The sequence below is a fragment of the Ascaphus truei genome, chromosome 2, assembly GCF_040206685.1.
Source record: "Ascaphus truei isolate aAscTru1 chromosome 2, aAscTru1.hap1, whole genome shotgun sequence".
In the NCBI taxonomy this organism is placed as follows: Eukaryota; Metazoa; Chordata; class Amphibia; order Anura; family Ascaphidae; genus Ascaphus; species Ascaphus truei.
The window spans coordinates 129,139,734-129,165,715 of NC_134484.1; the positions used below are offsets into that span (position 1 = coordinate 129,139,734).

Genomic DNA, 25,982 nt, shown 5'->3' on the forward strand with positions numbered 1-25,982 from the left:
CAGACCATGGAGCTCGCAAGAGCAGGACAGACCATGGAGCTCGCAAGAGCAGGACAGACCATGGAGCTCGCATGAGCAGGACAGACCATGGAGCTCGCAAGAGCGCAGGACAGACCATGGAGCTCGCAAGAGCGCAGGACAGACCATGGAGCTCGCAAGAGCGCAGGACAGACCATGGAGCTCGCAAGAGCGCAGGAGCAGGACAGACCATGGAGCTCGCAAGAGCGCAGGAGCAGGACAGACCATGGAGCTCGCAAGAGCGCAGGAGCAGGACAGACCATGGAGCTCGCAAGAGCGCAGGAGCAGGACAGACCATGGAGCTCGCAAGAGCGCAGGAGCAGGACAGACCATGGAGCTCGCAAGAGCGCAGGAGCAGGACAGACCATGGAGCTCGCAAGAGCGCAGGAGCAGGACAGACCATGGAGCTCGCAAGAGCGCAGGAGCAGGACAGACCATGGAGCTCGCAAGAGCGCAGGACAGACCATGGAGCTCGCAAGAGCGCAGGAGCAGGACAGACCATGGAGCTCGCAAGAGCAGGACAGACCATGGAGCTCGCAAGAGCAGGACAGACCATGGAGCTCGCAAGAGCGCAGGAGTAGGACAGACCATGGGGCTCGCTAGAGCGCAGGACAGACCATGGAGCTCACAAGAGCGCAGGAGCAGGACAGACCATACAGCACGCAAGAGCGCAAAACAGACCATGCAGCTCGCAGGAGTAAAGCAAGACAGACAAATACCTTCAGAAAAGGCACCAGGTATGGCTGTGGTGAAGACTTAAGCTCTGTATAAAGTTTTGTAGTAAATTCTTCTGGTTCAATTTTCGCATCCTTAAGGGAAACAAAAAAAAATATCTATGTAAAAAATAAAGTGCACACGGTTCATTAACCTACCATTGTTAGCTGAAACCAGGGTACCTTGTACAAATTGAATGGACAACCTTATTCAATAGATATACAAAAGCTGCAACACAAAAGGTGTACTTAGAGCAAATGGCCTATGCCCCCACTATTTTAATTACAAATCGTATTGACAAGTAGGTGATTTAACACAACGAAATGTTAAATTGTGTCCAATATTTTGCAGCTGCTCGCACTATTACATGTTTGAAGTAGTATTAAATGCCCAGGGCTTCATTATCTGTTGGCAGTCTATTTCTGCCACTGTCCTTTTAAGAAAGCAGGTGTTTTTTTCTTAAAATTTTATGCAGAATTAACTACTTTCGATTTTCAAAACAAAAAAAAAAAAAATCAAATTTTTTGGTACTCATTTATTACACATCGATGTAGCTCAAATTTCTAGTATCGGTGTTTGTCCTGAAGAGGGTTTGCGGCAGGTTATTTTTAGGGTAAAAACATTTGAGCCCTTCATAGAACAAATTGTGCATGACGCGATCTGTGACATTTCAAAAGCGCCGTACACAATATGTGTGTCATCAAGAACGCTCAATATTGGTTCCCTTCAAAAAGCATTATAATCCATAAATGCTTTGATGAATGCAAAATTGAAATAAATACAAATGAACTTAATCTTACCAGCAGATTCTGGACAAGGTTCTTCACATTCTGTCCCATGGTTGGGGACTGTGGTCCACTTGATGCCAGTTTTATTAATGTTGCAAGGAAGTTCTTGCATTTCTTCACATTGTCCAAGGTTTCCTAGTTGCAAAAAATATACAAATATTAATATTAGGTTTGGCAAGGCACCCCACTAGTTTTTAGCTCAATATTTTAATCCCTTTCCTGGCAGAGGGACCAGTAACACAGCAAATGTGTTCAAACATTTTATTCCGTCCACAAAACACGAGGGGACAATGGACACAGAGGAAAATAGGGGCAGGAGGGACAATGATACAAACATATGGAATAGGTCTGATGATTACAGTAGAGGAAAAAAACTAACAATAGCGCTCTAACACACCCTAAATGTGACAATATACAATTCAACCACATATGTGTAAATAATAAAGCAATGTGATAATAATAACAATCAAGTGATCTAAAAAAAAAATTAAGAAACTAAGAAACAAACTGCAACCCTTGATAAAGACTGTTCCACTCTTCTTATTAAAAGGGATTCAAAAAATGCAGGCTTACACTTCATATGATCGAGGTAGGCAGTATGATATTATAGGTAGTGGGTGCTGCATTTTTTGAATCCCTTTTAATACTAAATACCATCTGCACTATATGGTCTCTTTTCTTCTTTTTTTCTCCTTGGAGGTTGGGGGCTGGGGGCTGCTGTATACACAGGGAACATCCACCCCTTAAGTTGGGTGACTGCCTGAATTTGACAGCTTTATTGTGAGTAGTCATTTTTGAGCTTTGTTTGCACAAATTTATTCACAACAGTATTACACTATGTAGTGTTTCTTTATTTCATAACTACGAGACGAGCTCCCCAGATTTGTTGGAAGATTACAGTAGAGGAGCCAGAAGAATACATCATACTGGCATACGAACAGCAAAAATTACAATTACCTAGTTGGCGAGTTGAGATTAAGGAAGGGAACCAACTTTAAATAAAACCCCTTCCTAAACCACAACTCGGCAAAGACGTAATAAAAAAAACACAATGTCAAGGGAGAGAACAGAAGGAACTTAGCTTAAAAACTGACAACGGAATAGAAGTTGGGTTATAGAACGTTAGAAACCACAAGGGCTCCATATCTTCTGGATTGTATAAAGGGTGTTACGAGGGTAGCAGTAAGCTTCTCCATATGCATTGTGTCGGACAACTAAGTGCCCTAGGGAGAATGAGGTATGCAGGAGTTTAACCCATAAATCTATTATAGTGCCTCTAGCAGCCTAGAGAACAAGTCAATTCTGCAAATGCTTTGAAAGGTCTCAACTTTTGAAAACATTTTTTTTTTTAAAGAATACAAGAACATTGGTCCAATTACATTTTTATTTTACATATGTAAGTTGCATGAGGAGTTAAAATATACCTTTCACAATCTAGCAAGCTTATGATGGGATCAAAGAATATGGAATAAAGTGACAACGTTGACCACACCAATAGAGATGAGAAAACATTGGAAACATAAGGTGAAGTCTGGTTGGGGTAAAAGACCATGGAAACAACACTATTCAGACTTACAGTAGAATTAGGAGGCTGCATGCTTTGTGTCCCTTTCGGAGGTTCCGCTTTGATGGAGATCACATTATGAGCTGCAGGTGGAGTGTTCACTTGTACTGGTGTAGGGGTGGGCACATTATTTCTAGGCACGGATAGCATAACAGATGGGGAAGTTCGTATTGTAGTAGACGTGATAACTGGGCTACATGTACCAGCTGCTGTAGTTGTGGCACAAATATTAGCAGTTGTAAACATGGCAGCCGAGCCACAAGTAGCAGCTGTTGTCGGTATGGTAGATGAGCTGCATGTTTTGAAAACCGTTGTACAGGATGAGGTAGGGGTCCTAATTGAGGCAGGCAGAGTTGTGGTTAATGACGTTGCCAAAGTGGAGGCCGAGGTTACAATGGAGGTGCAAGCATTGACAGTTTTAGGGGTAACGAGAGGAGAAGCTCGAAAGGGTAAAACTGTTATAGATGTGGTACCAACTCCCATCACTGAAGTTGTTGTAATCCCCACAGGGGCTGCAGTTGTTGCTGGTGTAGCAGTTGATGTGCAAGAAAAAGTTGTTACAGCAGTGTTTGCTGGAGTAGAAGCTCTGATTAGAACAGTAGAGGTCCCAATGCTGCTGGTTCCAGATGCTGTCCGTGTAGTTGAAGGTGCACAGATTCTGACAACTGTAGGTGCAGAAAGCGGAGCATTTTGTCTAGTCCCCAGGGATGCAGAGGCGGAGACTTGGACAACACTGTTTGTTGCAGCTGCAGACTATACAAATCAAAAAAATTAAAATACATTAAAAAAAAAAAATCAAGAAGCCATTTACTTAATAGGTGTGCTTTCGCTGGCACTTTGTATTCATACAAACTCACCTACAATCTGAACATAAAATTATTTAGAATTGAGGTGGAGATTAAGAACAATATTTATTTATAATATCATCTACCCTTCCCCCAAAAGTCTACCTAAGGCTGAGTCCATAGAGACTGCAGCCGTGCGGAGGCTGAGAGAAAGCGGGTGCTTTCCCTGGCCTTAGAGCGCGCGCCATCCGGGGGCGGGCCAGTGACGTCCCGGAGCTGGTGCGCCCTCATTGGGCAAACCGCAGACGTGACCGGCCCTCCGCCCCCCTCAGCGCCAGAACTTAATTTGAAATGTCTCCTCTGCACGCCTGTGTAAGCGCCCCCTAAGGCCACCCGCATAAAAGGTGCCAGGGGTAAGTCCGCTGCCTCAGCGGCTAAGCGCTGACCACGCCCGCGGCCTAATTCGGACTGAAGGCTGTGGATGAGAGGAGAGACCATCTTTCTTACTCAGTCCTGATCTGAAACGTTTTAGTTTCTGCGTATAACTACAAACACCCTGTTCAATAAAAGCAGCTTAAGTTACATGGCAACAATTACAGTTGGTCAATTACTAGGAAGTTCCATAAATTTACCAGGAAGTTCCATTAATTTTTACCAAATTTCAGAATGATTATTTTATCAAAGAAAAAAAAGTAATGTATGCGATTTAGTTTCCTACAAATACAATTTGTTTTTAGGCATGTCATAATTTCTAAATATATTGATTTTTCCATCCATATGAGAACTAAATGCTTTATGATGAATTTATTTTAAAAAATTACACAACCGTGGTCATTAATCTGGAGTTCGTTTTGATAAACAATCCATTATTTACACTATCATTAGATCAATATAAAATGTCAAAAGCCTGCGGGTTGTGTGCCTGTTCAGTGCTATCAATTTTTATTTTTTTTAATTTAAAAAAAATTAAGTGTTGTCCATATATAGTCTATGCCAACAAAAACATTGTTAATTAACAATTCCAAACAGATATTCCAAAAAAAAAAAAAAAGACCTGTTTAAGCTTGGATTTAACAAATAAATAAATAATTAAATAAAAAAAGGACGTTCATATTAAAATAAACAAACCTGCAATACAGAAGCATTTCTTTGTACCGTAGGTGAAAGAGAAAAGGTGGTTAAAGGTGCCGACAAAGGTGCAGTTTTCACAGTGGTAGTAGATGCTACTTTTGACAGTAGCTGGGTTCCCGAATGCTTTGGAAACAAAAAAAACACACATGAACCCACTAACAACAAATATACTGGAAGTGCAAATTTCTATTTCAACATACACAACTACAGTAATAGAACACAGAAATATTACCCCACACATCAATTGAATGGCATTTTAGTAAGTTCTGTTATATTCAAGACATGCAGGCATAATATAAAGAATAGACTTCTAACTAATAGACTTCTGGTTTATGCAGCCAATTGCAAACTTTGGGTACAATCAATTTTAACGGACGAGCAAAAAAAAGACAATCCATAATAATAATAATAAATGGTAGACCAGGTGCACAGACAATTATGAGTTACTTGACATGGTCTTCAGGACGCACTCTATAGAACTTGGCAAAAAACAAGTATAAAGTTAACTATTTTAAAGAAACATGCATTCAAATTACATTTGGATAATTTTCACTCGACATTCAGTAATAAATAAATGGCCAGTGTGCGAGGATTGCATATTTAAAAACACTGAATATTTATCTTGCTCTTTTCATACAGGACAAACAAACAAAAAAATGGAAAGGCTGTGTATGGGAGACCAGTAAACTTTATACCAATGATGGAAAGGACCAATTTGAACAACAAATATAAAAAGTTTTCATAATGGTATATAGCAAATAAAATTACCAGTTCACATGTCTCAGACAGGTCTGCAACCTGGTTTTCACCCATATCTCTTAGCATACAGTGCTTCCACTGGGTAATGACATGAAAATGAGCACTCAGTGTGTCATTTTTTGCTTCTTGTCCATTTTAATATGGAACCCTATAGGCTTATGCCTGCTGTTTAACAGCATTTTCAGCACAACATGGGTTAAAGTGCATAGCCAGTAAACATAAATCGCATACAGCTATTTTGACCTTTTGGGTCTCAGTGTGAAGTTGTTTACCGGCTTTGCAATGTGAAGCTGGAAGTTTTTAAAGTCTGTAGTTTATACTTGTATAAAAAGTATTTGTATTTCAAATCCACTATAGTATGGGATGTGGAGGATAGATTACATTAACTCATATATTGGAGCCTTAGGCCTGGGACATAGTGATTTTATGCGGGCGGAGACGCGCTGAGGCTCAGGAAAAGCCGTCCGTGGGAGTGTTGGGGGCGGGTCTGGGGGCGGGCCAGTGATGTCATGGAGGTGATTCGCCCTTATTGGGCGAACCGCTCACGTGACAGGCCCTGTGCTCTGGCGAGCGCCAAATTTGAAACCTCGTGAGACACACGCTTCCCCAAGCGTGCGGACACGTGCGCGAGCCCCTGCTAAAGCCGCTCTCATTGCGGCTGCAGGGGCTCAGTGCCGAGCAGCAGCGCGCCTCAGCACGGGTCAGTGCATAAGCGCATAAGCACTGACCATGCCCGAGGCCTTAGTCGTCTATTAAACGCCTAGGACCTCTTGGAAGCTATGAGAATGCAATATGCAGAGCACGGAAACCGCACATAGACGTGGAGCGGTCAGTCAATGTTCTGCACCCCACAATGCCTTTTGGAGCACTACACAAAGCATTGTGGGACACGATCTTGGAAAACAGAGTGGTGACTGTCAGCTCTGACTCGAAGGGGGTGCAAGCACATGGTCTCTAGCATCAGGTGTATGTGTATATATTTTTTATTTCAGTCGCCCATTCCCACTTCTAATGAAAACCGTTCCTGTGGACAGAACAAAACAAAAATGTAAACTGCAGAGGATACGACTGTTCTAATGTGTCAAATATCCAGGAAAAAAGACGTCATTGAAGTGATTTAAATAGTAGTTATGCAAAGTTTGGGGAAACAATTGTTGTACGCTATATAATATGAAGTTTGTGGAGCAGACTCTTGATATCTTTGTTAGCTTACCAATTTGACTAACACACACAACCCTTCCACCTCCTCCCCCAACCCTTCTGTTGGATGCTTTTGAATAAAAGTTCATTATAAATACTGTTCACTTACAAACGTCTCATAGCAATCCCAAACAACCTTTCTGGTTCTACCCGCTTCCTCAGTAAGTACGTGGGGTCAGATTAGAGGCTACTCTAATATATGTGTATATTGGCTCACAACAGACTGAGAAGCAGTCCTGATACAATGTGCATGCATTTTATACATTTAATAGTTCCATGGTAATTTTATGCTATGGAGGATTTTTAGGATCACTGCCTAATTATTTTTTTTTGGGGGGGGGGGGGTAATGAGACTGAGCTCGTATTTACAGACAAATCATAAATTCCTCTGGCTACCGATAAAAGTACTTCATACTAAAATTAGTACTAATATAATAGACCACTTGATAGATTCAATCACCCTTGTAGCAAGTTACTTTTTGTCATAGGTTATTACTTATAACTAAATTCAGTTTGGTGCTGTGCTTGAAAGAGGGATATTGTGATATTTTATTGGATATTCAAATTGCAACATTAAGCTACATTACGCAAACAATAAATGCTACCTGAATAGTACATAATTGTACTTTGGGAGTATTTGTAGATATTGGAGGTCTTGCACTTGTGTTTTGTACTTGTGCCTGAGCTCGGGCCAAGGCTTGTTGAGACACCAGTATAAGTTGTCCATTCCCACTTTTAATGAGGACTGTACCTGTAGACAAAAAAAAAAAAGAAAAGAAAAAAGACAAAATATCAATTGCGGAGCTTACAATTGTTACAATGGGTAAAATATCGTGAAAATAAAAACCTAATTCAGGCAATTGTTCATAGAACTAGTATTTCAAAGATCTATTTGGAGAGATGTTTTAGGAAACAATTTTTCTACTGTATATAATATAAAGTTTGTGTACTGGACTCTGGATAGTTTTGTTGACTTACCCATTTGACAAGAATGGGCAAAAAGACACTGAAGAGGGATTTCTTGTTTTCTCAAATATTCACACTCATAGGATTAAACATTTAAGTAGACTAAATAACCATTCTTCCTGTGTATTCCTGTAGTTCCCAGATTTTCAGGCTCTGAATGTGCACGACACAGCCTTTAACATTATAGTGCTAAGCGATTTTTTCCTGACACAGAATTCTGTATTATGAAAAATAGTTTAAACCATTCTAAACAAACCATATATGCCTAGTTACTGATACTTCAGTGTTAATTATAATTTATACAAATAGAACACAGAGGCACCTAAACCACACAGAATTGAAGATTTTCACAATTATCTACAACTAATCCTCATGTTTTTAAAAACGCAATATTCAAAAAGGTTTAAGAATTGATTTTTATTGAACTATTTAAAATCTGCAGGATATTTTCCATCAAGTAGACACTTGTAGTATTGTTTTACTTGAATCTACTGAGGTGATTACCTCAAATAGAAAAAGAATGTGAAGGGCGCAATGTAACGTTTTAAACTTTATGTATCACCTGTGGTGACAAAGGACAACAAATTGGGTTGCAGTACACAGGACACACAAAAAGAACACTAAAAGAAAGGTTCCGAGAGCATAGACGGAACATTGTGAATGGTTTTCAAGGTCATGGGGTGTCCAGACATTTCCTCAATAAGCATAAGGACCCTGAAAGCCTGCAAGTTTTAGGCATTGAACATATTAATATAAAGCTCCCTAAGGGGAGACAGACTGGGTAAGCTGCGAAGACAAGAGACGTACTGGATATTCAAAATGCAGACAATGTATCCTGATGGCCTACATGAGGATTTAGACCTTTTAGCTTTCCAATAATTCATGATGTAATTTTAGGTTTTAACAACCATTTATCTCTGTGATGATTCATTTATATAATGTGTATATTATCTGGCAATTTTTAACTCCTTTGGATTCAATAGTTTTAACTTTTTATGTCAAAATGGCTTTTTAACGCATTTTTAATATGTTTTATAACTAATCTTGTGTTATATATATATTCCTAAACATTTTGTTCATATTCTATTAGCCTGTTACAGTTTTATAGCAAAAGGTATGTTTGCAATGTCTGTGGAGACATACAGCCTCAACTGTTTTAAATGATGCCTTAACCATTCAATGGATGTAAATGTAGGACATCTATCAAGTAACCAAATCAAACCAGTGGTTAAGCATGCATTCCAATTGAGCATATAGGAGTAACATCATATGGTTAGGTGCAGGTAACATATGCAACAATAGAGTGTCTTTATTTAATTACTAATGTTGAACACATCAATAGTGCCCACATGGAAACAAACGGTAAATTACTGGCAGAATTAAGCAATATAACTAGTGGAGAAGTGGCACCATATTTTATTATTATTTATTATTACTTATATATATAATTCATTTTTATCTTATATTTGATTACAATAGTATTCATTGACAAAGTCCATAATCAGTTTTAAGTTGTATAAGTGTACCACTGAAAGCCACTCCATTTTAATACCTATTGCAATTTATTGAAACAAACATATCAATAAAACAATCAGTCATTTAACGGACACCAGTGTCTTGAATTCTGCAATCAATTAAGTATTTAATGGGGTAATGAGATGCAGACCCATCCCTGACGAAGCCACATCACGTGGTGAAACTTGTAGGAGGAGAAGCTAAGCACAGTACACAGATCGGAGTGAGCTCTCACAAACCACTCTGAGCTGCAGCATTAGCTGGGAGGACGGACAAGGGGAGTGGACGCCCGGCCCGCCGACGTCACAGCAGGAAGAGCCTGGGGAAAACAGCGCGCCGACATCCGCAGAGGAAATCTACAGCCCCCGCCGACCATCAGAGGGTCTCCAAGCGAATCATCGTCCGAAACAGCTGAGCAGCCCATTCAGAAGTGAACACTGTCCTTGCAAACTCCAGCCAGCAGCAGAAAGACAGAGGGATTGAGACTCCACACTATCTACAGGCAATTATCCTTTATCATATACTTGTTTTTATATTTAAGCATTTTTTCTTGTAAGTGCATAAAATTGTATTTGTTGTCCTTTGTCACCACAGGTGATGCATAAAGTTTAAAATGTTACATTGCGCCCTTCACATTCCTTTTCTTTCTATTTGAGGATCTCTAAACTAGAGGAGTGGTATCCTCTCCTTGTGGGGCAGCATTTTTCACCTAAACGAAGATCATCTCATACTACAGAAAGACAGAGTGTCAATCTTTCCCACCTGTCAGAGTGCACTCTAAACTTACTGGTCACCCAAAGGACTGACAGGGGGTGATTCAATTAATTATCTATCTGTGCTTAGCTTCTAGTCTGCATCTATATAAGGGATAAGAGCTATCAGTGGTTATCATCTTTATACATTTTACTATTTATACACTGTTTAGGTTTTATGAATTATGGTTAGTATTCTATTCCTTGGTTTTATATATTGTTGTTGATTTTGTGACTCCGTAGTCTGGAGGACAACATTGTCACACCCCTAAGTCACTATTTACAACTTCGTATACCTATATGCAGTAGCCTGTGGTCACACCTAGCGCACCCCAATTGCACTTCGGTGCGTGTGCATTTGCACATTTTTTTAATTTACTGCGGTGATTGCCAGGAGAGATAAAAAAAACAGTGGAATTTAGAATTATGCATATAAATATGCAGTGAAATTGCACTCTTAAGACCGTATTGGTCAATACAATTTTCTTGCGTACATGCAGGACTGACTACACATTAAAATAATAAGATTGACCACCTACCCAATAGTATCAGAACATAGAAAAATGCAGGCACGAGTTTTATAGCCAAAACACAAAATGTTAAATAATAACATGCTCAGTCAGACATTTGGGTTAATTGCACAACTGACAAATTATCAAATTTAGTTTAGTGTCCTCAAGGCTCTTCATATAATAGTAGCATGTTGGATACCCTTTTCTAACATTTGTAAACGTTACAAGCATTTTGCCAACGACAGCAAGTTCATTCATAAAAATAGTGTCAAAATGTTTTTACATCAGTGCCAGAGAGCTTCTGCCCTTACCCAATATGCTGCAAAGTCATCTTCCACTTGCTCGATTTCAGCTCCAGTTCAGTGAAGCGAGAGTAGAATGGCTTCACATCGTATGGAGTAGGGGCATAAATGGGTTGAGCAGTGAGAATTCTAATTTCAATAATTATACCAAGAGTGTATCCTCACCAAACACTAGATTTTAGCATAAGAAAAAATGTCACATTAATGAACAGGTTTCTTATGAATCGAAAATTATTTCTGGCCTGCCTAGCGTGAACTGAGCAAAACTAATGGCAGTAACAATGTCTAAGGCTGGGGCCATAGAGGGATGAGGAGTGCCGAGCTGCGCTGACGCGGAGGCTCGCCTGCTGAAATCTGCGCGATTCCATGGACTTGCAGGCGAGCCAGCGTGCGCGAAGGGAGCCGGGGGGGGAGGTGGTTGGAGGCGGGGCAGTGACGTCGCTGGGCCAATCGCCCGCGACGCACTGACGTCAACGTCACGGCGCCGTGACGTTGACGCTGCTTCAGGCTGATTAGATGTTTTCAGCCGACAGCGCGCTGAAAAACAGCTTGGCTGTCGGCTGAAAATTCCAAAGCCTCAGCACGCCTGCGGACGCTCGCGTGAGCCCCCTCTCAGGGCATCCTCATTGAGGATGCAGGGGCTCAGCGCTGAGCGTCCGCATGGCTCAGCGCGGCCTGTCCTTCTATGGACTCGGCCTAATAGATAGATAAAAAAAAAAAAACAACTTTATTATCGCTTCTATTTAATTAGAGTTATTGTATACACACACGGTTTTGAAAAACTTTGGAAAAAGTGTTTCATCTTTATATAATAGTCTTCCCTGCTGAGGCGGTTTGTAGACCATAAAACCCCTACCCCACCCATAATTTTATTTCCCCTCCACATTTTCTTTATTGGATAGGTACCAGGGGGCTCCAGCAATGCTGCGCCCTTCTCCATGCCAAGGACCAAACCGGTTCCCAGGATACTTAAATACTGGGTTGAAATATCCCTCCAGGGGAAACAAAATTGCTGCCAATTCTCAGGCCAATAGGAAGCTACATGAGTTTGCATTTTCCTTTCATAAGGCCAGTAAGAAGGAAAAAAAAAAGGGGGTAATAATAATGGTAACATTGCTGGTATGTATTAGAGAGAGACACACACGGGGGGGAGGAAATGTAGTCCAGCTCTAGCCAGCCCCTCCTCCTCTCCCCCCATTTAAAATCCTGTAAGGAGATTAGGGGCATTACAGTTTTAAAAATGTAAACATGTTTTGCCTTTCTTTTGTAATATCATTAGACATGAAACACAATGTCCAAAGGCTGTGTGGAAGCATATAAAAATAAACACACAGTTCAAGAGTCTCTTTACTACATCAGGGCAGCATAACGTGCCATGTCATGCATCAGACATGTAAAGAGAGAAGATCGATATGGGAAGTAGTACGGGCGCTCTAATACAGGACCTTTTTAAAGTAGTAATAACTTAGAATCCAGTATACAGTTGAACAGTGGGTGAAAAAGGGGCTGTCACCATATGTAGGAAGATTGTAAGTTCATGAAGGTATTCAATTGGCAGGTATTCCCTGAAAACAGGGGTAAGTGATATGATCACAATCCCCCTGTTTCATTGGGAGTGTCCCACTTCAATAAGGAACAGATAAGTACTCGCAGTCTCTGGTAAAAATAAACATGATCATCTCCCACTTCCTGATGCTGGAAACCAATGTGTGCAACTGCTGAAGCAGAATCCAGGAGATGGAAAAGCAGCGCAGAGCAAAAATAAGGAAGTAGGGTCCAAATGATGCAAAAAAGATTTAATGGTAAGACATATGCACAGAGGTAAACCTCCTACGCGTTTCGTACCAAAATACTTTATCAAGGATAAATTGCTCTATTCCAACAATTTTTAAAAAAAATCATAATCAGCAGCCCCTTGGCATTTCTATATTACACACAATAAAAATTATTTGCATCTCTATTTAGCTCAATCGTCTCCAATTCTAGGGTAATATGTTATGCAACACTTGACAAAAGGTGTCCGTTGGCACCAAAATGTAAGCATGTTACTTACATCTTTGTGTTACCATAATTGAGTAAGTTTTTTTACTGCATATTGTTCAATCCAGTTTGACCACGGATAGTTTGTTTCAAGCACCCCCTCCAGCAAAATTGCATACTTCTCTATTTTTAGTGCAGTCCCATTACCCTTTTTTAGTACTTGTAATCATCTATACCTACATTTTTTTTTATAAGGTAAAAATGTCTGACAATTTCTTTAGTGCAGTTGGTCAGGGGGGATACTCTATGATCCCTTTATATTGATCATATAAATGGTGTTGAAAGGAAAACCAGCTAGATCAATGAGGGGGGTAGCCTTGAATATCTTTTACATACTGTGGTGTCTGGATGGGGAGGCCATCATTTGAGGCTTTTGTACTTCACTATTCAAGAAACTCCACCAGTGTGTATTGTGTCAATTACTAAGACACATCTGGAAATACGTCACATACTGCATAAATAATGCGTACCTGGCATGTTCTTGCATTATTTAGTGCTGGTAACGGTCATGGTGGCAATCTGTTACAGCACATCAAATAATGTTGAGTAAAAATGGTTATGTTCCGTCTCCAATGTATATTCATACAGATGATATCAAGGTTTAGCGATGCTAGTCAAAATAACTAGAATGCCAGGGCAAACTTGAATAAGCAGGTATATTGTACGGAGGCACAATATGCACAGGTGAGAGTGAACGCTTTCCAACATTACAGATTAGGCATGCCCTCTTCCAGCTTCAAATAGCATAGTACTAACTAATGTGAACTTATTACTATAATCTAGTTTCAGCAACTGTATTGTACTGTACTGGGAAGAAAAAAAAAGATTCAATCTAGATTGTGATACTTTTAACCATACTGACTAATGACTAATGCATTTTAGAGTAGAGCGCTTTCAAAACCTCATGGGTTCATCATTTAGCAATATATAAATTATATATAATAACTTATTATAAATAATAACTGTTAAAATTATCACTTTAAGTAGAATATGGTCATCATGCCCACAGCCTCTCAAGTGGGACTCAGTTCTGACAGAAAATAAATAAAAACACCCAGGTCCAGATTGAGATACATTTTACTTAAGGATCCCAGTTTTACGTGCTTAATATTTTGTAAAATCATTGTTTGCCGGTATTTAAGGAAAAATATGACATTTAAACTTGGTGTTGATCAGTGCACTTTAAGTTGACAGTCATCTGGAGTTTCGTTTGCACCTACCTGCAGTAGGGCTGCTACAAGAGCTCTAAAATAGAAAATTAGGCTTCTGGTCTGTTTTAACCCGAAGAGCAAGGTGGTCAGTGGTGTTTAACGGCTAACACTAATATCACTAATTTTTTTATAGAACCAGCATTATACTTCTCTATAAATTCAGTAGATGAGCTTTCCAAGTTCTCGGAATGGCCTGCAAGGCAAAAAATGGATTACAATATCTATAGAGAACATGCACAAAAGTCACAAGAGGTCATCGCGACTTAAACCATTTGTTTATCACGATGGAATCGGTTAGAACACTGCACACTAATAAGTTTAGCCGTCTGCCAAAGCCTCCCCGGCAGCAGGGAAAAACAGTCTCACATTTAGAAGAGTGACATTAGACACTGACTACCGTTCATATTAATTTTGAAAGTGGAAATAATTACATGTAAAGAAATGAAGAAACCAGCAAGTACAGAAACTGATACAGAAGTCATTTAAACACAAATGCACAGGTCAAGTTCTAAGAAAACATGGCTCCAAATGGGAATGGTCACGCACATGTTTCAATATTAAAAAAAGATAGAACATTGAGAAAGTCAACACAAAAACACAGCAATTGCTGAACTAACCGCCAGTAAGGGCATGACCTCTGAGTCGTGTGTTCACTAAAGAGTGTCTACGTTGAAAATGAACACATTTTTCAGCCAATAGCAGAATAGTTTTGTGACTACTGTACAAAACAATCTTCCAGTGACCCCAGAACTACATAAACTGGAGTGATACCCACTTGAATATGAACTAAAGCCTGCCACCCTCCAAAAGAAAATCACAAGGTCAGTGACTTATTTTAATTATGTACAGTATAGATAGTGCACAATGTTTAGGGGTAAACCCGTCACTTGCCCAAAGTAGAAAATAGAAGACTTGTACTTTGAATTTTGTGCATGGTTTATCTGCTCCATTTGCTTTCTCCAAAGCCAATACAACCTACTACTACACAGTAGTTAACTATACATCCAAAATCTGCTTGGGAGAAAGTGGTGGAACAGAAAAAAGGGCTATTTCAGCAGTAAATGTGCCATTCATGGATTGAGTTGTGTTGAAATAGAATCTTACACCCGAAATGTGATAATGCTCTGCCACATGTACAGATCAAAGTACTAATAGGAAGGTCGCAGAATGTTCTAAAAATAATAATAACTTTGTTAAATAAAGGCTGCAAAATGCTATTGGTTATGTAACACACAAAACCCAATTTGCTCCAACACCATAACTGACAGTACTCGGTATCTCATAGCACTACCACACTTCATCAACTGGCCAAAAAAGGTAACACCTGCTACTGTGTCATAGCTATAAGCTCAACACCTTGCAAAAGAACTTACCTGGAGGGATCTGGAAGTTAGCAGGTAACTGTATTGTTGTGGTTTGAGAGGCCTTGGGGGGAACCACTTGCTGCGGTGCTGTCATCCTGGGGCCACCAATCACCTTGGGTGTCTGACTAGTGACAGGAAGCGGTGCCACGTTGGTTACCAAGGTGCATCCAGGCACAGAAAGCACAGCAGGCTGGGAAGCAGGCACCAGGCTGACACTCATGGGTGGTTTAGTAACTGCTTGAGTGGTGATGAGATCAGAGCTGGACGCTCCTGGCAAGTTCTTGGGATCCAGAGAGGCAGCTCCTGAAACTCCATGGCTCACAGAAGCCGGAGCAGCAGATGCTGCTTGCTTTGCGTGCATCACACTAGCAGTGCTCCTGGACACAGCCTGCAGCGATCACAGCCGGACCGCCCAGCATATCTGTGAACCTTGCCAGCAAACCAGGGGACAAAAGCAAGTGCCGAGAATGTCACCTTGGCGTGTTATTCAGGCGAGCTGTACTGATCCTGTGTGCTTCTCAATGACATGCACTGCAAAAACACATGGTCATGCATGGGGGTCCTATCTCATCCACAGACTGACTTCTAACCAGCGCACGTTCAATGACCCAACTGTATCCCATACATGTAATGCCCGGCTCCCATCCCGCGAACCCCGCTGCTAATCACCCCCGCACCTTTACTCTAGCCGAAACTAAAAGAAAAAGTAACAACCCCTCACCAGCAGCAGCATGCTGTACCTGCAGCCATGTTTATATAGCCATGCGGGAGTCGCGCAGGCGCACACGAGCCAGGCCGTAGCATGCCGGGGAGACTAGCGCGCTGATTGGTCCCGAGGACACACGGACGTGGAAGGGAGGAGCACAGGAGAGGGATTGGGACGTCACACAGCCTGTGCGGTGTGGGCGCTGCTAGGGGAATGTGCTGGGTGATATGTGACCATGCGAAGTTGTACTAACACGCAGCTTTTGCTTTCATTTTTCTCGATGTGCATATGGCGGATAGTGGAAGATTGTTAATGTGGGGGATAAAAAAAAAACTGACCTGTCTAGAGTTAGCTGAGGGGTTGTAAAAGTGTAGTTCATTTAGTGATGTGATTATATTGGAAGAGGGTGCCATGCATTTAGCATTATGCAATTTATACCCTTGTTTACTGACATTATTTGAACTAATAATGTTTGCATGATTTTTATTTCCTTACATCTCATATGGGGGCTGTTAATAGCGCATTTTACCAGCTTATTCTGATGTGTTTACTTCCTCGTTTGCATGATGTAGTACAGGAGAAGCGGGACGTGTTTGTGGGTGTTTTCCTTATCTTCCCAGCCGCAGCAATTTAAAATGGAGAGTTGTAAATCCTTACTGTAGGTACTTTATACAGTTTCACACCTTTGGTTTGCCCTGTTTTTTGTGTGCCACTTACGATGGTGGAAAGGCTTCAGTTTTGAGAACCCTGCACCTCCCTGAGGAAGGTCCTGTTCAGCGGACCGAAACGTTGGATATATGTATAAGTTTCTTCAATACAGTTTATAGCTGCTTATACCTTCTGAGTGTTGTTGTCTCCTTACCTTTGCTGGTAATGTATGCTTTATTATTTTTTACTAGCTGATATACCCGGCGTTGCCCGGAGGCAGGGGGGGGCGTGAAAGGCGGGGGGGGGGGGCGTGAAAGGCGGGGGGGGGGGAGGGCGTGAAAGGCGGGGGGGGGGAGGGCGTGAAAGGCGGGGGGAGGGCGTGAAAGGCGGGGGGGGAGGGCGTGAAAGGCGGGGGGGGCGTGAAATGCAGAGGGGGGCGTTAAAGGCAGGGGGGGGAGAGCGTGCAAGGCAGGGGGGGGACGTGCAAGGCAGGGGGGGGGCGTGCAAGGTAGGGGGGGGCGTGCAAGGCAGGGGGGGGGGCATGCAAGGTATGGATTCCTCACCCTGCATTTCCTCACCCTGCATTTCCTCACCCTGCATTTCCTCACCTTGCATTTCCTCACCTTGCATTTCCTCACCTGGCAGCATGCCGCGCTCCTCGGGCTGCCACTGGTTCTCTCACCCCTCGTGGCCTCCACTGACTCCCGGTGGCACAAAGGAGCTATTGCGCGGCCGCAACTCCCTGCCGCCCTCCTCCTGCCGCCCGCCTCCTGCTCCTCGGGGATGTTGAGCCGGGGTAGCGGCGTGTGGGGGTGAGCCATAGAGAGCGTGCTCTGGGGGGTGGGGGGAAGTGGGAGAGCGCCGGGGAGCGGGCTTACGCATGTCACCCCCCGGCCACGCGTGTGCCGCCATCTTACCCACTCTGGCGCCATTTTCGTGATCACCTCAGCACACAAAAAGGCGCCAAAAAAAAAAAACCATCTCCTAGTGAAGCACTTTCAACCGGAGCCGCAGATTCGCCAGTGATGGGGATGTGCCGGTGCGAACGTGCACAGCTGGCTTTAGAGTGAGAGGAACAAAGGGAGAGGGAGAGAGAGAGAGGTGAGCGGTATAGGCGAGGGAGACACCGGGGAGCGGTATAGGAGGGTGCAAGGGGGGGGGAAAGGGGTCCTTCCTGAGGCTGCCTGAGGGAAGTGAGCGCCAGGGGGGAAGTGAGGGGAGGGAGGGAAGTGAGCGCCGGGGAGGGAGGGAAGTGAGCGCCGGCGGCAGGGGCAGGAGGGCCGCGCTGCGCTTCCCCTCCGTCCGGGAGCCGGTGCAGGGTGCCCGTGAGGGTGAGTGTGATGGGGGGGGGGAAGGGAGAGAGGAGAGAGAGTGAGTGTGAGAGTGTGGCCGGCCGAGGGGGAAGAGAGTGGCAGTTGGGTGACGTCAGACCCACCAATCTGATTGGCCAGAGGCTGAGGACCAATCACATTCACCGCAGATAGCACTAACCTTTCGATTTTATATATTAAGATGACATAAGCACCAGGTTATTATATCAATACAGGAGTGCCAGATATTCATGATTTGTGTATATATATAACCTATTTAATATTGTCCTGTGCTCACACTACATTCATTATCATTGTGTCAAAAATACAAGTAAGGCCGCGATGGCGTGTCGCGAACAAAATGCAGGACCGCTATGAGGCCGCCCATAGTGTGCGCGATCGATGAAGAGCGACCGCGTGGCAGATTTTTTTTAAAAACCAAACATTTTGTCTTTTCGCGCAAAGGACGCTTATAGTGGCGGTGACGCGACGGTGACGTCATGCTGCGGTCGCTGGAAAAATCAAATTGGCTTCCAGCAATCGCAACAATACATTTGTTATGTTGCCATCGCCGGCACTATAAACGCAGCCGAAGATTGCATTTACTAGTCTGTTTGTAAACTTGACACAGGCAAACTGCGTTTTCCTATTTATTTCTGTAAATGACACAATAAATTACTTTCCTAATCCCCCAGTTTATTTGGACTACAGCTTCTTATTTGTGAAAAAGAAACTAACTTCAGCAACATTGTTTGGACTATGATCGTTCTGGAGTTGGTCAATTGTACGTGTTTGCACTAGGTAAGTGTTTGCACTGCTAATTGTAATAGTGGAACTATCAAAATACACAATTAAAAATGTTAACCTATGTGTTCAATGATAATCTTGTGGTTCTGGAAGTGTTCTCTCCAAACAGGAAGGAGAATCACAGGGCACTCTTTAACCTCCAGAAACTAGATTTCTACAACTGGTATACTTAACCTGGGGAATATTTAGAATTTAGCTCATCTTCAAAAACTATGCAAAAAGTATTTTAAAACATTTTGAATTTATTTTACATTTACAACAAAATTAGAGTAGCGCTAATCCACTAACCTAATATTAATTAATTATTACAAATACGCTGTGATAATAAACGTAATAGTGGAAGATAAAGAGTCCAATATTGGTATACTTAAGTCCAGCAGCCAGAGTCCTGGAGAGAGTTCCATGTCCCTCCAAATGTGAGCAGAGAAGAAAAGATGTCCTGAGGCGCGTTGACTCAAGTATATACGTTATATATAGTCCAGATGAAAATAAAAGAAGATAAAGTATATCAGTAAAGGTTAATTACCCATTTTAAAGTTCATACATTCAAATTCATGCACTTACAATTTTTGTATAGCTTATGTTGTAGTTCTTTTCCTATCCGACAGAGTATCAGAGCTTAATCAAGACAGGCTAGATCTCCCATATAAATAGAGTATGCAATGGAAACAAAAGGGAAAAGATCATGGCACAATACATTTATTACAAAAGACTTGGTTCAGAACAATATTGCACTTACAGCCAGTATAATCAACATCAGCGCTTTTGTATAGCTTCCCAGCGTGTGGCAGTAGACTCTCCATTTTGGTGAGAGTCCTGCTCATGTCCCAAATATTGCAGAGTCCACAGTCCCCCTGTTGTGCGTCTGCTGCACCCGTCACTTCTGATCTTCTTGAGGGGAGACCCGCACCTCTCTTACTCCCTTGTGCCCTGTACTTTAGAGTTCAGTGGTTCCTTCTGGTTATCCTTCCATGAACACCAATGTTGTTCAGTCTTGTTCTGGTAGTTGAGTCATGAACACTCAAATTAGCCAAGGTGGGAGTGGCCCGCTGGTCCTTGGATGTTACTCTGGGGTTCTTTGTGACGTCCTGGTATGATTTGCCGCTATGTTTCTGGAGAGATTTTGGTAGGACTACTGCTCCTGAGTAAAGTGATTGTGGTCTTTAACTTTCTCCATTTGTCTGACCGTGGATTGGTGGAGCACCAAATACTTAGAAATGGTTTTGTAACCCTTTGTAGACTGATGAGAATCAATCACTGCTTCTCAGAGATTTATTTTGATTCTGGCATGGCATGTTTCCACACATCTGTATGGAGACTAACAAACTCACAAAGTTTCTGATCTTTTTGTAGGGTGGGGCCTCCCAAACTCACACCTGAAGATCAACCTAATTATTTAAACACCTGATTGTAATTATCCCCTTTAATTTAATTGATAAAACAAGGGTTTCACTTCTTCATTACACATTGTCTAATTCATACATCATTTTATTTCAAAAGACATGGAGCTGGTTAATATAAACCGTATTGAAATATTTAAGAAAAGACTGGTTTTGATTCAAGAAGGCTGTCATGGAAAAACTATGGAATTTCCCTAATTATCATTGGGGTTCACAAACTTTTTCTCGCCACTGTATATACAAATAATTATTTACGTGCGTCTAGATTAATAATAACAAGATATAAGACTTTACTGGTACTCTATTATGGCGGTAAGGTATTCTACCTCTAAGCATGGAGTGCAGAATAAAATATAGTGTACATTTACACACATAGACAGTCTTGGCATAGGGCACATATGTGCAAAAAATATGTAACTCTAATAAATTTAGATATAAAGCATGAACTAGAACTATACTATGTCGGTAATGTGTACGTTTGAGAATGAAGTGGGGCTGTAGGAAGTCAAAAGCTGCAGGCAAGTAAGGTCAGCTGATTTTGCCTCTGGTGTAAGAGTGTATGTTCTAAGGGAAAAACCTTAGTAATTATCTCTGTGCTCAGAGATCACCCTCCTTGATTTATCTTGGATAACTCTGTGCCATCTCAGCAATAGGGTACTGCTGGAGGAGGAAAGAAGTGGTCTTGTCTCTGTTGTTGATGGCACTTCCAGCTGTACTCTGAGAAAGTGCTCACCACAAACAAGTCGTGACCGTGGGGCCGAGGTGGGGATATAAATAACGCCACCCACAGCCGCGTGGGCGCGTCTGGAGTGTAGATTGGACGAGGTAGCCGGGTCGGGGTTGGAGGGGTAAGGATAGTCAAGATACTTGCAGAAGTCAGGGTAGGAGAGGTGTGGATCGTTGCAGGTTCTTTTAGCCGTGGTCAGGATTGGAGAGATGAGGATAGTCGTGGTACGTTGCCGAGGTCGGGGTTGGAGGCATACGGATCGTCGTTGGTAGCCTGGGTCAGGAATTTAGAAGAGCAGAGTTCTTGGTGTGTCGAAGACTGCGAAATTCAACATTGCAACAGCAGGGCCTGAAGGGACAGCACTCGGAGGAGAGGGTTGTGCCAGTGAGAGACAGGTCCATGCGTCGGTCATTCTGTTCTAATTAACTCTCAATCTTTGAGAACATGCGTGCGTGACTCACCTCAGAGGGGTCCATGTTTGTGGGGCTGACCATAATATAACGGAGTGCTCACCACAAACAAGGAGTGACCGCTGGCCTGAAGTGGGGATAGATATATATAACGCCACCCACAGCCGCGTGGGTGCATCTGGAGTGTAGATTGGTCGAAGTAGCCCGGTTGGGGGTTGGAGAGGTAAGGATAGTCAATATACTTGCCGAAGTCAGGGTAGGAGAGGTGCGGATCGCTGCAGGTACTTTTAGCCGTGGTCAGGATTGGAGAGATGAGGATAGTCATAGTACGAGGTCGGGGTTGGAGAGGTACGGATCGCCGGGGTCAGGAGTTTAGAAGAGCATCGTCCAAGAGATAGACGTGGGAGACGTAGCCGGTAAGCGACCGGGTTGATTTTCTCCATAATAGCAAATGGTCCTATAAATCTAGGTGCCAGTTTCAGCATAGGGACCTTGAGTTTGATGTTTTTAGACAACCACACCTTGTCTCCTTGTTTAAACTCTTGGATCTTTCTTCGGTGATGATCCGCCTGAACCTTTTGTCTGGTAGTTGCCATCTTGAGGTTCCCTTGAATCCTTCTCCACAGCTTTTGAAGACAATTGATTCTGTCGTCTGTTGCTGATACCCCGGAAGTGGAGATGGGTAGAAGTATTGGGTGAAATCCATAATTAATGAAGGGCGACTCTGTAGTGGATTCATTGCGCAAATTGTTATGCTCGAACTCGACCAGGGGAAGGAGCTCAGACCAGCCGTCCCTAGTATCAGAAACAAAACACCGGATATATTGCTCCAGGGACTGATTGGTTTGCTCGGTCTGGCCGTTGGTTTGGGGATGATACCCAGAGGAAAAATGTAGCGCTATTCCTAGTTGCTGGCAGAAGGAGCGCCGACCAATGGTAGCCGGTGGAGGCGAAAGATTTCTTTGATAAAGATGTCTGCCAATTTGGGAGAGTTGGGGAGGCCTTTTAATGGAATAAAATGAGACTGCTTTGAAAAGAGATTACCACAACTAAGATGGTGTTCATGCCTTTAGATAGTGGCAGTTCGACTATGAAGTCCAAGGACAAGTGTGTCCATGGACAGTCCGGAATGGGAAGTGGTAGAAGGAGTCCTGGTGGTTTATTCCGGGGATTCTTATTCTGAGCACATCGGGGATGCAGCAACAAACTCTTTGATGTCCTTTTGCATACCGGACCACCAAAAGGTCCGCTCCACGAGATCAGTGGTCCTTCTAGTACCTTGATGTCCTATAAGCTTAGAAAAGTGACCCCATTCAAGAACCTTCCATCCTATGTGGCTCAATAACGTACCATATGGACAGTTCCGTCGCTTGAGATGGAACTGTTCCAAAATGGATTCTTTCAAGCAGCAAGCAGTCATTCTGAAAAGTAAGTTCAAAAAGAAGAACTATAAAGATGAAATCGGGGAAGAAGCTTACAAAAAATCTAAATCACTTTCTAGGTCTGCTAAAATATAAAGATAACAGTATGGAACTGAGATTAACTTCAATGACATTGCGATATTGTGTAATAAACGCAATCAAGTGAAAGACATCAGAAAGATATTTTCTAGACACTGGGAAATTTTAAGGACCCAGTCCTACATTCTCTATTGTCAAAAAAAAAAAACCTAAAATGATTTTTACGAAGGCTAGAAATATTAAAGACCAAGTAGCCCCTAGCCAAATCATATTGACTGGAATGTCAATTGGTTAACGACAACACAAAAAACAGTAGGTTTTCACAAGTGTTTAAACTGCAATAGTTGTAAAGTTAATATCACATTACCAAAAACTACTAAGGATTATTTATCCTATACTACTGATATACAATTTGATATAAAAATGTTATTTCCAGTGACTCTACTTTTGTAGTATATCTTCTTATATGCCCATGTAATACATTTTATGTCGGGAAGGACCAAGCGTAAATTTAAAAAACGCATGTCGGAGCATATTAGAAATATTTGGATAGGGTTAGAAACCTATAGCGTTTCAAATCATTTAAAAATCCATCATGATTGTAATCCGACTGGAATTAGGTGTTTTGTGATTGATCTGTCAAATCAATTTTATAGAGGTGGGGACAGACTCATAGCAATTATTAAGTTAGAGACGGCATGGATTTTTAAATTAAAGACGTTAGCTCCACTAGGTCTAAATTTAGAGATTGACCTAGTGTCCTTTTTTTTATAAATTTATGTCATCATTTTGTTCTCAATTCAAGTGGGACTCATGGAATATTTTCTGGCTGAAGGTATTTTAGAAGTCCTCCAATCCACAGGATATAATTCCACCTTTTTTAGACTTTTTATTAGATATTATTATGGATGGTAAGGAATATGAATACCTTTATATGTCCTTGATAGTATTTATCATAAGGTTTGTAGTCGAACCTCCATCTTCAATATATTTTATTATTTTTTTCAGTTTTCATATGTAATTTCACTTGAAATAACTAGCCGCTCTCTGGAGATTAGCAGTTTAATTTTATTACTACACAATTTATGAAATTATTTGGTATATCAATCATTTTTATCATTCTTAATCTAGTTCATGTTCTTTTAAGAGTTTCTTGGTATGGCACTGTTAGGAATTAAGGGATAGACAGCACTCAAAATAGAAAATTGACTTAATGCAGAGGGCAAAAGGAACAAGGAGGACCCCAATTCCTCCAGAATAATAATCAAAATATGCTGGTATGTACCAGCACTCACTGACTTATAGAATACTCTCAAACATTGGAATAAGCCAAATTAAAAAAATGTTAATAATAGAAGCACAAGATATAATGAACTGGAATAATATACATGAATCACAAAAGTACAAGAAATTACCCAAAAATAGACATTTGGGAAACAACACAGGGGGAGGAGGAAAGACGGGGAAAAACACAAGGGGAACGTGGGGGTTACAGAGGGGGGAAAGAGGGGGAGGGATGTAGGGGGGCAATGTTTCGGGGTTAGAACCCTTCCTAAGACCCGTTCCCTCAGGTCCAATAGGAATTGATAGTGTATTCATATTTCTGATCACATTGGTGTGTGCATTTTAATGTATACATTTTGTTCTCAGTTACAATCGTTTTTCCAGATTAATTGGTTGGCTTGCTATTAACCCATGATAAGGATAGGGTAGAAATAGGGAAAGTTCAAGCAGCTCCATCAAACACCTCTGATGAAGCCTCAGGTGAAACTAGTTGGGTGGAGAACGGTAGCGGAGGAGCAGAAGATCTTTGAACTTTACACAGATCAGTCAGACTGTCTATAATCAAGTCAAGTGAGACGAGACTTGAGCCCAAGTGATGTGGAAGCTCACTGAGGCACCAGGTGTGAAGACCGTAGGGTGGAGTTCCCAAACCGGAGGGCAGAGAATAGACTTGAAAATTGCCGTGAAGTGCTATCGCTGCTTTCCTTAAACCTACACATTGTGAGTGCAGTGTGTATTTTACTGTTTGTTTTTAAATTAAACTTGTTGCGCTATGGCATCTTTTTGTTTCTTTTTCCTTTACCCTCACCATCTGAGCGGACGACTGCAATAAGCCCATCTGAGCCCAGCAATTTAAACATGCTTTAAAGAAAAGGAGCTCAGCGGTGCCTAGCAGTCTGCTCCAGCTATAAGAGCCCAGCTGAATCTAGCAGCCTGAGAGTGAACACAACCATCTAGACCAGTGATTCCCAACCAGGGTTCTGCAGTGCAGTCACAGGTATTCCGCCTACAGACACGGACCGCCCGCACTCACTGTGCAGCCCGCAACAGCTTTCCTGGCTCTCCCCCTCGCCCCTCTCAGAACTACGGGAGCGCGCTCTAGTAGTGCGGCACTTCCGGTGCCTGCTGCTAGCTAGAGCGAGTATGTGTGCATGCAGTCCTGCCTGTTCTGCTGCCAGCTCGCCACTGCCTCCTACCCGCCGCCACCACCACCGCCTCCTATCCATTGCCACCTCCTGCCCGCTGCCTACTCCGCCAGCAACCGCAAGATACCAGCCTCTCCTCTTGCCTGAGGTAGGCATATTGGGGGAGGGAGGAGATGTGAGATCCAAGGTGGTGTGGGGAGTGATGTGAGATACAGGGTGGGGGGAGTGATGTGAGATGCAGGGGGGGAGAGTGATTTGAGATGCAGGGGGGGAGTGATGTGAGATGCAGGGGGTGATGTGAGGATGATGAGGGGTGCTGGGGGGGATATGAGTATGATGAGGGGTGCTGTGGAGATATGAAGATGATGAGGGGTGCTGGGGAGATGAGAATGATGATGAATAGGGGTTCTGGTGGAGATCTGAGGGTGATTATGATGAGTGCTCGGAGAGATATGAGGTTAATG

General features: G+C 42.3%; 1 protein-coding gene across 1 annotated transcript in view; it reads right to left on the reverse strand.

Annotated features, from left to right (window-relative positions):
• TAF4B (TATA-box binding protein associated factor 4b) overlaps positions 1 to 16,382 on the reverse strand; it is a 75,585-nt gene extending 59,203 nt beyond the window's left edge. The window contains exons 1-6 of the mRNA XM_075584873.1: positions 15,631 to 16,382; positions 7,565 to 7,710; positions 4,998 to 5,123; positions 3,097 to 3,837; positions 1,533 to 1,655; positions 738 to 827 (exon numbers count right to left, since the gene is read on the reverse strand). Coding sequence (XP_075440988.1) covers positions 738 to 827; positions 1,533 to 1,655; positions 3,097 to 3,837; positions 4,998 to 5,123; positions 7,565 to 7,710; positions 15,631 to 15,982 — 1,578 coding nt within the window. The 5' untranslated portion in view covers positions 15,983 to 16,382. The remainder of the gene's footprint in view (positions 1 to 737; positions 828 to 1,532; positions 1,656 to 3,096; positions 3,838 to 4,997; positions 5,124 to 7,564; positions 7,711 to 15,630) is intronic.
• Between the last annotated feature and the right edge of the window lie 9,600 nt (positions 16,383 to 25,982).